Below are 17921 nucleotides of genomic sequence, written 5' to 3'. Positions count from 1 at the left end.
CCGTCTTTATTCAGAAATAAAATACAAAATACATTCTTGTAGACATACCTCATTGGTCCATGTCCGTCGAAGGGAATATATTCAGTTTAAACTACAAGCTGATGTGCAATATTGTGCCTAAAAATAGCAAGCATTATATACGACTTGCCCAGCATTATCACTCAAGACTGACTTGGAAGAACGAAATTGGATATTAGTCGGTTCTCCATTTTACTGCAAGAGTTCCTTAACAGACTTCCTTAACATCTGCATCATTTGTAAGCTTCTCTGTATGAATTATCCAATCTACAACAAAAATATAATTAGGTTTTAGAATGCTTCAAATATTCGTCATTTCCTTTTCTTTAGGTTAAGTAACTGTTATGGTATTCAGATGCAGCAACTGAATAAGTGGGCAAAAATTATTTCTTCATTTGATAACTGCAACTTTAAAAAGGTTTCTGGAGGAGGACTAAACCTACTATTGCGCACTAACTATAGCAGGATTAGTTCTCTTGCTGAAATTATAACTTTAAGTGTAGAGCACTAATATACAAAAATATCGACTATTCCATCAAGAAATATTTATAATCAACATTAAGATTGAATTCCGATTGACTTCTTTAGAATAGTCCGGCCATATCACTTTACCAACTTAACTCCTTAATTTTCTGTCATGGAATATTTATTATTCTGAAATTATGAGTGGGTTAAAAACTCACTTTTTCGCTAATGTATAGCATCGAGCAAAATGGGTAAAACAGTATTTAAGGATATTCATTTCCTTAGAATACATCATCACGCCTCAAAATATACATCACATCAGGCCAGTCACCTTAAGCCCATACCACACATTCTTCCTCCCCAAATCTAATGTGGATGTGGATGTTGGCGATTTAAATTAATTCCAAATCACTATGTAATACCGGTGGTGAGCTTATTTTACAGTTGAAACGTACTTTACAAAGAATTTAGTGGAAAAGAAATTACTGACCTGGAAAGATGTTCTACTAAAAGTATTTAGGGAAAATGAAGTGATTTGTCCAGTTATCGCCACAAATAATACATAGCTATATTTGTGGCCTTATTGTTTAAAAAATAAATTAGACATACATTCCAATGAAAATAGTCACAATTATAACGCAAAAATTGACGTTGCTATAAGCACAGGATACACTTTGTATTAAACACCCTCAAAATATATACTGTATTTTCTGCAATTGTTGGTCACTGATGGTGCTCCGACTGGTTTTGTTGAAAGTTGAGTACAGGAACAAGTTATCTGAACGTCCCAGAAGAGCATGATTAAAGTATGTGTGCCTTGATTGAAATTTACTACCAACACAAATTTTGAAGTAAACTTGAGGTGAAAATTGACTTCGAGAACTACTGCTCACAGGTCAGTTAAGCTAGCTAGTACATACAGCCCCAGTGAGTAAGAAATGGCAAGGTGAGTAAAGGAATAGTCATTGTGTACGGCTCGCTGCTTTCTAAATTGCAAAGAATCGGAGAGCAAAATAATCATTGATACAAGTAAGCAGCAAGCTGTACCGATCAATTTCATTAAATACTAAAAATGAATCTCTTATAAATGAAGGAATAAGCGAGCAAAAATTACCTTAAAGGTATCCAAAAAGAATCCTTCAGGAGTTACTATTAATGCTGAGAAGTAATTACTTTTCGAAAAGATATGAATTTAAGGACACTAAATAGAAGCATAGCTTCAACATCATAGTGCTTCTCATAGTAACACAAAAGCTCAAGCAATTGCTTGAAAAAACTCACATAAATAAATAAAATAAACTGTATGCCTCCTCGTACCTTCCAACCAACCTAATATCAAATAACGAACTAGTTATAGTTAGTTCCAGTCAGTCTTGCCAGGCGGCATAGAGTCGATACTTGAATAATACTCTATAAATTCTCGTACGCCAAATAAAATTCTCTTATAAGTTAAATATTTCGAGCCCAATTTAGTTTCTTACTCTTTTTTTAGTAAAAGAAGATAAAAAAAAACTTAATTTTTGTCGATCATACATTATATGTTGTTGGAATCTGCAGCAGGATTAATAGTTTTTATCGTTGTCCTCTAGTAAGTGATCGCTAAAGTGGGCACCCCAATTTGCCATCAAGTCAGAATGCCTTCTTTTTTGTTCTTTAAAGAATTTAAATGTGCTCTTTGTCACTCATTAGTGCTTCACTATTCATTTCAGCTTTTATGCTGTAATATGAAAAAACATTTCAGGAAAAAGTTTCCCCCTCCAGCACCCTAACATGAACATGAACAAGGGTCCCTTTATTTTTACTATTAAACATAATAAAACTACATATGAATAAGATATTTAGAATTGAACAAAAACTTTCCAATAGGGCTGTTGTATCAGGGTTGATCGTCCAAAACGGCACGAAAAAGCGTAAAGTTGAAAATCTTTGAAAAGCAACACTTGTGGGCATGTTACAAGTCTCTTCTATAGTGCAGGGTTACGTCTCGCCAAATGTATCACAACATGTCTGGTGCTCACAAGTGCATTTTAAATTATGTAAAGTCGGTGAAAATGCTGCCTTTCTTGAAGGTGGTGAAGGAAAGAGGGAATGAAAGGAAAGAAGAGTGAAGATCACGTTGGCTTTTCTAATTTCTTTAGAACTTTTATATATCGCCACTCACTAACTTTATAAACCGTTTTATTTCAGATGGTTGTTTTCCTGCAGAATTGAAAATAGCGAAATTGATTCCTGTACATAAAAAATCTAAAATATGCTTATCTAAAATAGTCGAAAAAATAGTGGCTTATCAACTGTTAAATCACCTAGAAAAGAATATTTTGATTATTAAATCACAGTTCGGTTTCAGGGAAGATTATATTAATATATTAAGATTATATTGGTGATTATAAAAAAAAAAAACTATTACCCAACTGTCAGAGAATAGTCCATACCGTAATTGCAGTTCAATACTGCCATTTACATTCGCATACCTTCTAATTTTATTCGAAACGTGTTCCCAAGAAAACTGTTTTTGAATTCTTTGATGACCGCAACTCTAAGCATTCTTTTAAAAGATCTCTCCAGTGGTAGTTACGGTTCCGACTTAACACTATATCAGGTTATAATGAAAGTACGCTTATTCCAAATGTTAAGAAAATCTGTAAAGTAGATACTATGTAACTTTGCAGAATAGACAAAAAAATCTATCCAAAAGTTATACATGTCTCTTAAAAAAACCTGCAGTTTAAAAAGTTAAGGATAAGGGTTGATTAAACGCCAAAAGTACACAAATCAGCAAGTAGCCATCATTTCGTTGATTCATAATTTATATCATTTATGTAATTTTACTGCATTAACTTTTCATTAATATTTTTTAGAATATATTAGATGACACAGAACCTTATGCTGGTTATTTTCTTCTACATAAGATTTGTTCAAGTAGCACTCCATAAGTTACATTGATTGTAATATCTATTAATCAATAATAATCAAACAATTGGTTAAATTTTAAAAATATAAGCTAAAAAATAAAAGGTTAAAAATTAATGTGCGGGTCTGATGATTACTCAGAATAAAGGCTCAATGAAGACAGATCAAAATAATAATTTAGTACAGAGTTAACATAAGGTATCTATTTATTTATGAAAAATTTAATATACATTTTATTATTATTTTCACAAAAACATTGTTCTGAATGAAGTGGCCAGCATAATAGTCTGTGACATCTAATAAATTCTAAAAAATTGTATTGTGTACCTTTTGGCGTTTAATCAATCCTTATATTTTAAACTTTTTAAACTGTAGATTTTATTTTGTTAAGGGGATGTAGAACTAATTCTTCATCCAGGAAAACTTTGATTTCAGGTTGTATACTACGAAGAATAAAATCAATGAGGAAATTTGGGAAGTGGAGTTTACCACAATTAATGAAGAAGATTGAAAAATTATCGCACCCCGTGGATTGCAATAGGAGCATCTTGGGTTACTTTCCGTTAGCAAAATTAATTAATTTGCGCCTTCCCGTTTATTTGCGGTGATTCCACAGATACATAAGACGTTGAGGCTACTGCTTAGCTGTAGCTCTGCCAAAAACAGAAAAGCGGTGTGAGCTGACCTGTAAGCTTGAGGCGATACAAATAAAATTATTAATTCTTGGTAATATTCTTAATAAGAAGCCAGAGAGCGAAGGGATTAGCCTAGGGGAGAACATACTGGATTTCAACGTGAAGATACCGGGTTTGAATTTTGCAGCTGGCCCTTAGATTTTCTCTTCCTAGGAGCTTCTTACAGCTCACTGTCCGGTGATGAACAGCGTTGTCTTGCGTAGGTTCTCTAGTAAGAAAATGTGCTCGGCTGTGCTAATGTTTCCGCATAGTTAAGAACTGGTTTAAATACACAAATAGGCAATAGTGACCAAAGCAGTGTCGATACGCCTTCCCCCAAAAAAGTGCCACAATAATAAGTAAAGTAATGCCTATTTTTTCAGGCGGGGCTTAACGTCCAACTACCAAATAGGTATCGTGGACGGAGGCGATTAGCAAACATACTTTACTGTAAATTTCTTTTTTTAACCATTAAATAAAATCCAAGGCCTAAGACCGGGAATCGAATCCAGTACCACAATACATATTAGCTTCGCAGGTCTCGCCTCTAACCGCTCAGCTAGCTTGGCGCCTATGTGCCACCATAATAAATAATTATTTTAGAGAGTTGAAGCAATATTTGCGGCTCCGACGTATCAACTGGTTTTTCCAATCAAATCAATAAGCAGAAATTTAATGTCCAAAAATCTTTATTCTCATAATGATCACAAGATTCCATCTTTTCTATTTGAAAGTTTATGAAGTAGAAAATCATGGCAGTAATCTAACATATAAATATTCTGTTTTTCTTTTTATATGCAATCTATTTTATATTTGGATATTGCATTAAATTAATCCTATTATATACTGTACATCACTAATAAAATCTAACCACTAAGCACTAATTTTCACATTAACTTTTATAGTTTCTGTTTTTTTTTTTTTGGTTGTTCGTTTTTTTGTTTGTTTGTTTTTTTAAATATATTTATTTACAATTTACTATTAACATTCAAACTAGATTTACAAATTATCTTTTTCGATCCTTTTTTTTCTGTTCATCGTTGCTAGTCTATCTAATTGAAAATGTACAAATCTGGTTATTTTTCTTATGTAATTGCAACAGATTTCTATTTTTAATTGTTCAGTAAAAAAATGTTTAATTTCTATAAAGAGGCAGCTTATTTTGGTTATTTATTATCTGCTTTATCATTTTAAAAAATTAAATACTACATTTAATTATGCTTCTTAGCATTGATTTCATTATAAGAATCGTGTTATATATATATATACGAATATATATATCAACTAATTGTACAACAATTTTTATTTTTAAATAAATTTTGCAATTTTTGAGGTCTGGGTTGTACCTTAGCGATAAATTATATACAAAAATTATTAAATTTCAACAAACATTATGTAGTAAATTATCTTCCATAATCTATCTCCAAATTTTCATGATTGTTTTATTTATTTTGAGTAAATATTTGTTTATAAATATTCTTTTTGAAGTTATAGTCACTGGATTGCTTAAGTTTGATATTCCTCAAATCAAATATGTTGAAATAATTTAAATAATTTAAGGAAACAAAGTAAGATGTCAAACAAAAATTTGACAAAATAATTATTTATAGTCTATATAAATAATACATTGACTTAAATTATATATATATTTTTTTGACAGAAACTTGGTTAACATCTGTACAATGAGTACCCAATGAATGTTGCCAGTGAAAATTAAATTATCAAGTTGAAAAGATTGCAAAGTACTGTATATAAATTACAGGAAAGAAAATCGTATTATTTTATTAATAGTAATGTTCAATTATTGCATACATACGTTTGTTTACATGTAGGCCAAATTATTATCGTTATACATATTTTTAAAATAATTTTTTTATTTCTTCTTTACTCAAAAAAATTATTACAATAAAGCAACACTGTTTACATATTGGTGGTCAAGGCATAAGACAATGATGCTATTTATTTCTGTTTTATTTTTGTAAAATAACAGTTGTTTATTGTTCTAAACAATTTTTGTTTATTTCTTTTATCTCGCAACAAAACTTACTTTTAGAACTATACTTAATAACTAGGTAGCCTGTGTTTACAGCATAAATGTTTTTGAAAACAATATTTTTAGGTGAAAAAAAATGAAATTAAAAATATTTTGAAATAAGGTGGGTAGATTATTCGGTGGTAGAATTAAAAAATAAAAAATAATAATTTAATTTATAAACATTCATTTAAAAGCGTCCTTTTGAATTATGAAAATCATTGTATAAAAATATGTAAGGTCTATTTGTTACAGTCCCTTGCGATTAGGAAACATTCACTAACCTACTTCACAAAATAAAATTACAAAAAGTGTGGTGCAAATTTTATATCCAAGGGCCGAGCTCTTTCTCTAATAAAACTGCAGCATCACTGCGTCCCATTACCCTGAAGATGTTCAACAAATCAGTAACTGCAGATGGCTCTCGATGTCTTGCCTCCCATAAGTCTAAAATGTGATCTGTTGGGCTAGCTTTCGTTGCAAAATAATTTATGTACCTACAATAATAATAATAATCATCATCATCATAAAATGAAGAGTTTAATAAGATGTTAAAGATTAAAAATGAAAGATTAATTATAATGTTTTCAATAAATCAGATATTAATTTAATTGAACTATTGAAATTACCTATCAACGTTAAGTTTCTGAGCAAGCATCCTCCAATCATTGCTTCTTGCATTTGGAGGATCAAGACACTGACATAGTTGTTTACGTAAAGTTTTACTAAATCTGTAAAAAAAGGAATATTCACTTAATAACAAGAATAAGAAGTAATAAAATAAATTATTATAAAGGTGCTCCTACCTAAATGGTGGATCACATGTTGTAACGCTTGAACCACATCCACTACTGCTGGTTACTGTCCGGCATTTACCAACTGCTGGACTGCCAGGAACCTAAATTAAAAAAAAAAGAAAAAATCCCATGAAAAAAATTGCTAAAATAAGTTCAAAAGTTAAAACCGCTAAAACCTATTGTTGTTATTTAAATGTAATTTACATATATTGTATCATATACGAAATAAAAAACTACCAAAGAGGATAGGGAAGAATCCGGCCTCAGTTCTGTGTTAACTCGAAATATTTGCCGGTGATTCTGGCACCCTTTTTGACAAGAAAGAACTTTAAAGTTGACGTTTGAAGTCAATCTGTCTGTACGTTCCAGTGTGAATGAACAGTGTAAATGAGTCTGAGTTGAATTCCACACATGTTGAAATGGAATTTCCTGAAGCAATAAAAATCGATTTAAAATGTCAATAAAATAATGAAATACTAAATAAATGGTCAGAGCAACACAAAATACCTGATATTCTGCTTGAGGTTTACTTCTCCACCCAGGTCCAATATCTTCCAAGCTCAAACAAAGATTTCCCCCGCCATCTTGGAATAAAAGAACTTTGGGCTTATCAACAAGACAACCACCAAGCTTTTTCTCCATTTGTACTACTCCCTGGAATAAATAATAAAAAGTGAGAAAGAAAAAGTAATACTTTTTAACCTAACTTACGAAATCAGATTTCAATTACCACCGCAGCTGGATTATTTAATAGAAGATATTTTCAAATAAAAAAATTAACTTCTACGGCCACAAAGCCTAATATTTAGAAACTTTTTTATTTTAATATTTAGAAATTTCTAAATACAAAATAATTCTAATAGAAACTTTTCCTCTAATACTTTGATACATAAGTTTGTTTACTATACTATAAAATAGCAATCTTACAAATTCATTATAATACTTGCATTTTCAAATCTTTTTTTTTATTTACTTAAATACCGTATTGATAATGTGCCGCGTGATCGAAGCTAATGTTAGGCTTCGTTTCTTCGCTTTGAAACCTTCACTTTTTCTGTCACACAAAAAACGCCCTTAGTGCAAACTCCAATAGCTGACTTTTACAGCTTATACATTCTCAGAAGGCTGCACTAAAAAGGCGTTTTGCGATGGCACGAAAGAGCTGAGATACCGTGAGAACTCCCTTTTCCGTAACAGCAGGCTTAATCTTCCCCATTTGTCAACAAGGGTGGAACCCTAGGCCACAAGTAGACCAAAATATATTTAATATTACCTATTCGCGTAAGTTTAGAACGGGTATTATACCAAAAAGATCGAGAGCCATTCGGGCAATCGTGACATCTTGTCGAGCCGGTTATACATATGTAAAAAAAAACTATAATTGTCAATAGCATAAGCCCTGAAGACCCAAGGTCGTTAGCTAGGGAAAAGTAAAAAAATAATGGCTGAAATAGACAATATCCTTTCTTCTTTCTAGATTAATGAATCAGTTACCCAAAACTATGAACAATACTCTTCATTAAAATTATATTTGGTTTTCTTTTATTGAAAATAATTTTCTTTCTTTTCCTTATTTTTTGACTAGAAACAATTTTTTCATTTTACTTAAAATTTATATAATACATAGTTATTTTTATTGTTTGAATATAGTTTAGTTTGGTATTCCTCTCCATTTAAACAAATATAACTTGTTTTTTGACAGTTCTAGTTAATTTGATTTTTTTGTTTGTTTATAAAGATATTTAATATTAAAATCTCACAAAAATTATTCAGACTTATTTTTGTTTATAAATTATCTATTTCTATTTATTGTATTTTGCATTCTTTGTTTGGTTTGTAAAGCTAACTCCTCGTAAAAGGAACACATATTCCTGCTTGCAATAAACTAATGAAATATTAATGATAGTTTTGGTTTTCGACCAAATTGATGATTTTGGGAATATTGAAGTGCGGTCAATCAATAAATTCAAACACAAATTTTGATTCGTCTCACTAACATTTCCGTAAATCTATTACCATCTTCAGGGTCTGTAAAAAAGAAGTATTTCATTAATACGGATACAGATTGAGTAACATAAAAATTATACAACAATTTTTTTACTATTTTTTTGAAATTATCTAGAAATAAATAAATAAAGATATTTGAAAAAACTTAGTGTAAAATTTGTGGAGTTTAACTTTAAGCTACTTCATAATAGCTATTAAGGATTCATGGAAAAGCGGGTTTATACAGAGGTAAGGGATACAAAGAATATAGATATAGCAATGAATCAGTGGATTAGTGAGCCTGTTTTTGTAATTGAAATAATTGGTAGGATAATTACGATTTCAATGTCAAAAATTAAGAATAGTACTGCAATTAGAAAGAATTGGATGGAAAAGGGCATGCGTGATGATCTTTTTTGGATCGAATCCACATTCGAAGGGCGATATCCTTTCTCGATGAAAACAGTAGGGCTGGGAAAAACCAAAGGTATTTTGGTAATTGTTAAGTTACGGCTTGAAGAATGTTATTGTAGAAATTTGAAAGGTTGTTGGTGTCTGTCCTAAAGTTAATGGATGTGCTTTGTTGTTTAATGTGGATCGTTTTGAATATATTGCGTTTGTTTCTCTTGGTATTCGTTGCAAGTATGGAACTGTTGTCGAAGTCTGCTCTCTCTAAACACCATCTAGATCTGCAACACGAATTCTACTTTGACATTTACCGAAACGTTGGTTAGATAAAACAAAATTTGTGTTTGAATTTATTGATTGACTACACCTCAATATTCCGAAAATCAATAATAATAATGAAAATAATAACAATCACCAATGGTACTAACATCAAGAGCTGCTATTGTATCTTCTAGTGTGTATACACGAATACTATAGTCAAGATGTTGAGAGCTGATGGTAGGCATTGGAGCGAATACGGCCAGCCTGAGCAATTTGACGGGCCTAGTTACTGGCAACATTGGATTGGCAGCTTCCCCAACTAATACAAACCTGGTTAGCTGGTCAGAAACTACAAACACTTGGCTTTGGTCCAGTTGGGTAAAAACTGGTGTGTTAATTGTTTCCTCTCCAAGCGTTACGATTTTCTGTAATAAAAATTATAGTGACTTAATTATAGTAAAAATTATTGAATGTTGTTAATGACAATTAAAAGATGTCATTGAAGATTTCATTGTGACATTAAAAATCGAGAAAACTAAAATTAACAAAATTCCTGACTAAGATTAATAAGCTAGTAAATAGAAGAGAATAGCTGAGTGACAAATGAAGATACTAAGCAATCTATGACTGATAATCTCAGGTAAATTTATGAAATTGCAATATAAATTTTGGTCTCTTAAAATAACAATTACATTTCACCCATCTCTTTTGTTTTTGTATTAATAAAATTTGCCTGATAAAAAGGTATGATACCTGATTAACGTTAATCAGTTATTTTATAGACGAAAAATCACTTAGCAGCTTAGCAGACGGATTTTCTCCAACACATATCCAAGAAGTCTTAATTTAAAGGTAACTATTAGAATAAGAAAATTAACTATTCCCAATTGAAGATGGTTGCAAAGAGGCTCACTACTTGGCAGTTATTTCTAATTTTTAATTAACCTCAATCTACTATAAAATTAAGTAAAAACCATTAAACACAATGACGCCAAACATTTGAATTCTATGTACAAAATCATGCAAAATAGAAGGTCGGTAATCTTTGATTTCACAATGACACTGATAAGTTAGTTATAGATAATTACATTTGTATGTACCTGCCAGACAGGGGTAGCTTCAGGTGGCGAATCACTGGACCAAACAGAAACACTCCATTGGCCATGCTTGAGGCTGGCGCAATGATGGAAATTCAGTATCACTGGCTTCTTGAAAACCACACCAGCTGGACCACATAGTACCACTGGACTTAACTGGGTTTGTCGGTCTGCAAAATATCAAATAAAGTGTACCTAATATAAAGTAAAGGCAATCTAATCCTGACGTTTATAGGGACACACTTTCGAAAATTTGGTTTCACTATTTGATTAGCAATATAATGGAACATTTTTTAAAATTATTTTTTGCCAAGCTTTGAGCTACGTAATAGCTCATCTTCAGGGCTAATGCTTCTAGACAATTATGGAATAGTATTTTTTACCTAAACAGCATCTATTTTTTAACTATTTGAGTACCTGAGAACACACTACAACCTTTGTTCTTAAAAAATTACTATAGTTTTTATAGTCCACAAGCGTAAACCCTGAAGGACCTAGTCGTTAGGCCGAAAGCTTAGCAAAAAATAATAAAAAGATTATGACTGAAATTGCCAATAATCTTTCTTCTTTTTGGATCAATGATTCAGTCACCAAACTCTATGTACTATAACAATTTAATATTCATTTATTATACAATCTAGTCGAAAATTAGGGCTTTTGTTCCAAGGTGCATAACCAGTTTTTTTAGCCCACATTCAATGTGGCATATAAAACTTAAAAATGAAAAATACCCCTTAGTTGCTCATAATGATTGCAAAAGCTGTCAACAGGCTTCTAAGGAAACATTAGAAAGTCAAATCAAAATTTTGACATGTCAGAGTCACCATTTTAGTTTGATGTCTTAGATGCAGACCGTGCATTTCACAATTTAATACTCATTTTAGACAATGAACTTGATTGTTGCTCAATCTATATATTAATACAAAAGATTCGAATAAATCTAAACGCACTATACCTGTAAGTTTAGGCCTGTGTCTATCATCCCGTAGCACTGCAATGTAAATATCTTCTTTATGTCCTCGAGGAATTGCTCCTTCAGGCACAGTAAGCGATATGCCAGAATCAGGTAGAGACAATCTCCCACCATTACAGGACATAGTACTCCAGGCCACACAGTCGTTATCTAAGCCTCTTATTGGTAGGCACTTTGAATCGTAAGTGGAATCAACATTAGATGGTGCTGGAAAAATAATTTGCGAATTATAAAAGTAGTAAAAAATAGCAGTAAAATAAGGTGGATTGGTATGTCTTATTCTAGTGGTGAAAACAGAAATTGCTAGAAATGGAATCAAGGAGTCACTTAAAAATAAATTCTTTAAACCGAGAGGCAGTTAAATAATTTAAGCAAAGTTAGTGTGTTATGGAACTTAAGAACTATTTAAAATGCACTAAAAGTTATTCTGGAGTTAAATAGTGTGGCGAGAATGTTATATGGCAGCGTTTCCCAAAGTGTGGGTCGCGACCCGGCACCGGGTCGCAGAAAAATTCAGCTGGGTCGTGATAAAAATTGTAAAAACACAAAATATCTATAACATTTTGCTCTAAATTTAATATTTTTCGAAACTTTTTCAAGTACTGCAGGTGGCAACCCTTTACCACCGTTTCCTACCGGACCGTTTAAATTCGGATGCTCTGATTGGCTGATTTCGATTCGTCATTCAGTGCCCTCTGTCGATATTGAAAAGGAAGAAATGCTTAATCTTAGTGAACAAGAAGTTGATAATTTAATTGAAATTTCATGCGACACCGATCTTAAAAAAGTGTTTGAAACTGTACCACTAATTAATTTTTGGTTGCGCTGTCAAAAGGAATATCCAAGCGTAAGCGAAATTGGTGGCGGAGTAGTATCTATTTCAGTTAGACAGGTTGGAGGGACGATTAATGTTGTAAACTTTCCTGAAGTACCAGAAACGTAAAGGCATTTCGTACTCAGTTAATTACAAGAATTCATCATGCCTTGACCAATGGACTCCTCACTAAAATAAAAAATCTGGGATTTTTTAAAAAAATGAATACTTCTTTCGTGAAGTTCCTCAATCACTAGGACACACATACTGATGCTACAAATTCAACCGGCTGAAATGGTCTCGAATAAATGGAAGGTCTTCTGAACCGTTTGGGATAATAGTAGGACGGTTTCTAAAACGCGAAAAAAAACCAGGATTATGGAAGAGCTAAGGCAAAGCAGAATGGCTGAAGATTATTAATAAGGCAGAAGTCATTTAGATACTTTAATATTTATCACTTTTAGCTCCAAAAGAAAAAAATGAAGCACAACAAAGCAGTCCCCAGTAGTGACTGGTGCAACATTGAGTCGATCATCTCGAACTGCCTCTCTCCAATCAAGAAAGATAAACTCTTGGAAAAACAATTTTATCTTCCAAATGTGTTTCAAGGTTACGCTTTTTTTTTAATAATAAGCTTCCTTTTCACAACTCGAAAGACCATGTTTGGGGGTTTTGGACCAGAGGTTTCTGTAACATTTCCCAATTAATGAGAATTAGTTTCCAGAATGTTTTTTAAAATATATTTTTAAGGAGAAAGTGCTTTTTCGGATAAAGAGTGTCTTTTAAAAAAGGTTATTATTGCTGTAGTTAGTGTCATTCGTGCAAAGCATTGGTAAAGACCAGGAGCTTCTTTAGAATGGAAAGCTTATTCGTTACAAATCGAAAAAGTAAATAGAGAGTTACGAGTTAATTTATCATTGACTGCATCAAATGCAAACCTTTCAATTTATCTATTCCCTTCAAAATTTGTGTTGGACATTTTATATTCATATATTTATTTTTCTGATAAATAAAGAGAGTCGGCAATGATAATGATATAATTCCATACTATGATTACCAATTAAGAATATTTAATGAGAAATAATAATAATAATAATAAAATGAATGAATATTGAATGTTTATCACGGAAAAATGATTACTTGAAAAACTTGTGAGGGAATGTTGACTTGAATGCTGATCCGTTCTGGGTGGAGTCGGCTGGGCAGACGATTCCATTGAATGCGTGGACGTGGATGTAGATGGAGACACACCTGGAGGTGAATTCAGATGCGGTACGTCGTAATGGTGTTCTGAACAAGATCTAGGCAGCCCATATTTATCGGCCGCGTCCGAATACGGGTATTCGTAGCATGCTGGTACGGATAGGGGGATAACCACTGTCCTGGTCAAGTCTGGCTGCTGGCCAGACCCATGTAGGTTCTTCTTGTCATCTTCTGGGTAATACTCGGCCTGATACTCTGCTGGCAGATTTACAAGAGTAAATTTATTATTCTTTTCAGTTTATAACAGAAATTTAAAAAAGTAAAGTTAAAAACCTTGAATTAGGTCGCTAAAAGGTAACTAATACATAAGAAAAAAACTAGTGTCAACATTCACATGATTTCCTCTTAAGCAACTTACATACATTTTTTGAAACCTATAAAAACCTTATAAAGAAAACAGTTGACTTTAATAAAGTAAAGTAATCGCCTATTTTTTCAGGCGGGGCTTAACGTCCAACTACCAATTAGGTGTCGTGGACGGAGGCGACTAGCAAACATACTGTAAATTTCTTTTATTAACCATTAAATAAAATCCAAGGCCTAAGACCGGGAATCGAACCCAGTACCACAATACATATTAGCTTTACTGATCTCGCCTCTAACCGCTCGGCTACCGTGGCGCCTCAGTTGACTTTAATATTGCACATGTTTACATTCAAACCGAAACTTTTGAAAAGAAAACTAAAAGCCATTTTTAAGAAAATCTAAATAAGGATAAGTACCGCAGGTTTAATAGCAAATAGCAACTTTGAAGCAAATAAATAAAAATATGGTTGCGTTTTGAGGGCGGTCCACTTTCGTAGCTCATTTTAGAACGCAAACAATAAATACTGACTGCTGAGTTTCTCTTTTCAAAATAGTTTCATCAAAAATCTAAACATTACTTAGATTGACGCAACTGCCACGGTCATTAGCGCTATCACTCAAGAAATATTTTGTACAGTAATTTTGATTGAAATAATTTTGACTCAACAATAAAGTAAATCTAAAACTATTCTAAAATTGAACAAATACTTGGATAGACCATAAATTTAGCGTCCGTGTGATAATTAAAACAATATTGTGATTTGGAGTGATTGAAGAGACAGAATATTACAATTAACTCTTAACACGTTTTGTAAAAATAAAAAATTTACTGTGATCAATATTTGACATTTTTCTTTTCTTTTGGGAGGTAGGTTGCAGGATAGTAAAAGGATATATTAAGGTAGAATGTTTTAGTAAAATATGTTGGGTGGAAGGAAGCCACATTTCCCATGGTGACATTAAGCTAGAAGTCTCACGATCCATGGAAACGAGCTCTGAGGAGTGATAAAGTGAACTAAATTAGAGGTGACAGTCTTGAGGAGACCATATGACAATGTTCATGTTTAGACCCCGGGGACACATGGCCTATGTGTCTATGTAAGCCCCAAACACACACCAAACACCCCTCTTCGGACACACAGAAAAAACACAAATATACACCAAAATCTTCTGGAAAACAAACAAATTGATATTCAGCGATAAACAGTCACTAATGATGTCTTTCGGTTGAACAAATATTCTTCATATTTAATGTATATATTAACTTATTAGTTTCATGGAGAAATAACCCATTCTCTCGATAACAGACAAATTTATAGCAAAATATAAAAGGCAGAAATACCGGACAGAATACTAACAGACGATTAAACGAGAACTATCACAGGGCTGCTCCAGTATTAAAGATCACTCCAAGACTAAATTGTTATAAAACTGTCCTGCAAGACAGTTGTTTGAAGGTTGATCGTCAAAAACTGCACGAAAAAGCGTAATATTGAAAAATAGCCAACTTGAGTTGTATATTATACTTTTGGTACTTAGTATGGCCGAAATAAACTGCCGGAAAAACAGGCATATTTTATTTTGCTTCCCTTCTTCTACGATTCTCATCACGCAGGAGAAAAAATGCGAAAAAACGTATTATTCTTTCTTACATCCATTAAATACTAAAAATACTAGAAATTTATACTAAACGTTTAATTCAATTTACCTCTTCCAGGCGGAAAAACATGCAGTACACTTACGAGATCACAGAGAGGAACTTGCATTGATCCTAGCTGACATTACAGAGAAGAACGAATGGAACAAGAACATTACTTCAAATAAGAAGTTTTTTTTACTGTTTAAATTGAAAATAAAGCCTAATAAATAAATAAATAAATGCTTAATCATTGTACTAATCATTAAAGTTGACCACGAGATACATTGCAACATGGCCGCCGTTTGTATTTAATGTATCTAAGTAGGTACCATGTTTTTCTGAAGTCAATGCCTAAAAAGGGCCTGTTTCCCCAGCTTTTTATGGGATAATTATTAAACAGAACACAAAAGTATATGGTCAGTCTCAAGTATATACAGGGTGTAAACGGAGGAGTGGTCGAAACTTCGGAAGGTGATTCTGGGCATCATTTGCAATAAAAAAATCCATATAAACTATGGCTCGATTCCGCTCCGTTTTATAGATTTTTTAATTTTATGTTTTTTCAAGGTATTACAGTACACTCTCAGAAATCCGGTCCTTTGATGAGTTCCGTCTTTATGGCGAACAATTATGACAATACTGTCAACGTTTATGTGTTAACGTTTATTAACAATAAGTTGCTGTTCTATATTATACTGTACAGTAGTACTGTAATTAACAGTGAAAACATTTTCTTTTTCCACTTTATTTTCTTCGTTTTTAAACTCCCCTCCATCGATTTCATTGAACTGCCTCGTCAATGTTACTGAAACACCGAGCGCCCGTCGATGCAAACTACTGAACATAACATTTGTATAATGCGGGCTATTTGCGTGCCATGCATATAACATATGTTACCTTATATCAAATCGAACGTTATGTCGTTTTTATTTGCAAGAAATTTTATTTTTTTAATTCAAGATCATCGATCCGGACTATTGAGAGTCCGGGCCTAGTCCGATCCAGATTTCTGAGAGTCTACTGTATTACTTTCTAGCAAACAGTTGCCTATATTTCTCAAACTATTAAAGCTACATCAATTTCAATAAGCTCATTAGAAAAAAGGTAAAATTTCCTTTTAAATAAGCTAATTTATATTTCAAAATAATATCAAGCGTTGTGACCCAAACAAAAGGAATAGCAAGTTTCTAATTTTTTCCAAAAACTTTGACTTCATTTTTCTCAAAAATATTATATATATAAAAAACGTGTTCTACTCATGAAAAACATCTACTTACAAACACCTTTCGAAGGTATACCATGAATAGTGGTAAATAAATAAATTAGCTTATTTAAAAGGAAATTTAACATTCTTTCTAAAGAGCTTATTAAAATTGCTGTAGCTTTAGTAGTTTGAGAAATATAGACAACTTTTTGCTAGAAAGTAGTGATACCTTGAAAAAACATAAAATTAAAAATATCTATAAAACGGAGCCGAATCGAGCTATAGTTTATATAGAATTTTTTGTTGCAAATGAAGCCCAGAATCGCCTCCCGAAGTAAGGGTAGTCTTATGCTGAACACCCTGTGTATAAAATGAAAGTGCGTGATTGGAAAACAAACACATTACTGGTTCACATCTAGAAAGGTTGTGCCGCAGGTCGAAAAAAAAAGCAACAACTACATTGTATGTTTTACAATCACTTTGCCATCTCATGTTTTGGAACATTTGCAGATTCAATTGTCCAGGGATACAATAGTAATCCCAGTTTATGGGGGATCTGCAGCAGGGTCTTTGGGCCATTGCATTAATTCATACATTAATTTACAGTCCCCCAGTGGGCTACACATAACGAAAGGGTTTCTGATACACCCTCCCACACGGACATCCCGCCTTGTTTAGAATATATATGGCGTGTGCGCGGAAGAGAGGCAGTGAAGGACAAAGGTACGCCACTGCCACTCCGCACCAGCTGATCATCTATGTACTGACCCACTAGCTTGATAATAGAGCAGCAATGGCAGGATATCGTAAACAAAGAGGAACTTTCTAAATTTTACTTAATCCCAAACTGACAACATTTAATTATGGTCAAGTATTATGAAAAGGCAGTAAAATGAAAATGGGCGTACATATTTTCTACAGACAATATGTGGCCTTACGATTTATAGTTAAAAGGACAGAAGGTTAATAAAAAAGGCTTGTACAAAGTCGCATATTGGCTTTATTTTAAATAAAAGCTATAAAATAAATAGAATTTTATTTTTGAACTGAGAGAAGGAAAAGCTAATAAAGCTA

General features: G+C 32.5%; 1 protein-coding gene and 1 long non-coding RNA gene across 8 annotated transcripts in view; one reads left to right on the top strand and one right to left on the bottom strand.

Annotated features, from left to right (window-relative positions):
- Positions 1-4964: 4964 nt before the first annotated feature.
- Positions 4965-17921, bottom strand: part of unc-5 — a 689026-nt gene continuing 676069 nt past the window's right edge. For 4 of the 7 annotated variants that reach the window (XM_074136688.1, XM_074136725.1, XM_074136696.1 and 1 more), the window contains 9 exons: positions 13576-13896; positions 11604-11828; positions 10640-10818; positions 9719-9976; positions 7404-7550; positions 7134-7325; positions 6906-6997; positions 6729-6830; positions 4965-6596 (listed from right to left, as the gene is read on the bottom strand). In XM_074136688.1, coding sequence (XP_073992789.1) covers positions 6425-6596; positions 6729-6830; positions 6906-6997; positions 7134-7325; positions 7404-7550; positions 9719-9976; positions 10640-10818; positions 11604-11828; positions 13576-13896 — 1688 coding nt within the window. In that variant the 3' untranslated portion in view covers positions 4965-6424. The remainder of the gene's footprint in view (positions 6597-6728; positions 6831-6905; positions 6998-7133; positions 7326-7403; positions 7551-9718; positions 9977-10639; positions 10819-11603; positions 11829-13575; positions 13897-17921) is intronic. The other 3 variants (XM_074136706.1, XM_074136735.1, XM_074136715.1) reach the window with 2 other exon arrangements.
- Positions 9937-15935, top strand: LOC141458570 (uncharacterized). Its single transcript, XR_012461057.1, has 2 exons — positions 9937-10191; positions 15722-15935. It is a non-coding gene; the product is annotated as an uncharacterized lncRNA (long non-coding RNA).

Source organism: Rhodnius prolixus, unplaced genomic scaffold (genome assembly GCF_049639745.1).
Source record: "Rhodnius prolixus isolate KJV_2025 unplaced genomic scaffold, Rpr scaffold_1, whole genome shotgun sequence".
Lineage (NCBI taxonomy): Eukaryota > Metazoa > Arthropoda > Insecta > Hemiptera > Reduviidae > Rhodnius > Rhodnius prolixus.
This window is presented reverse-complemented; position numbering and strand designations above follow the sequence as displayed.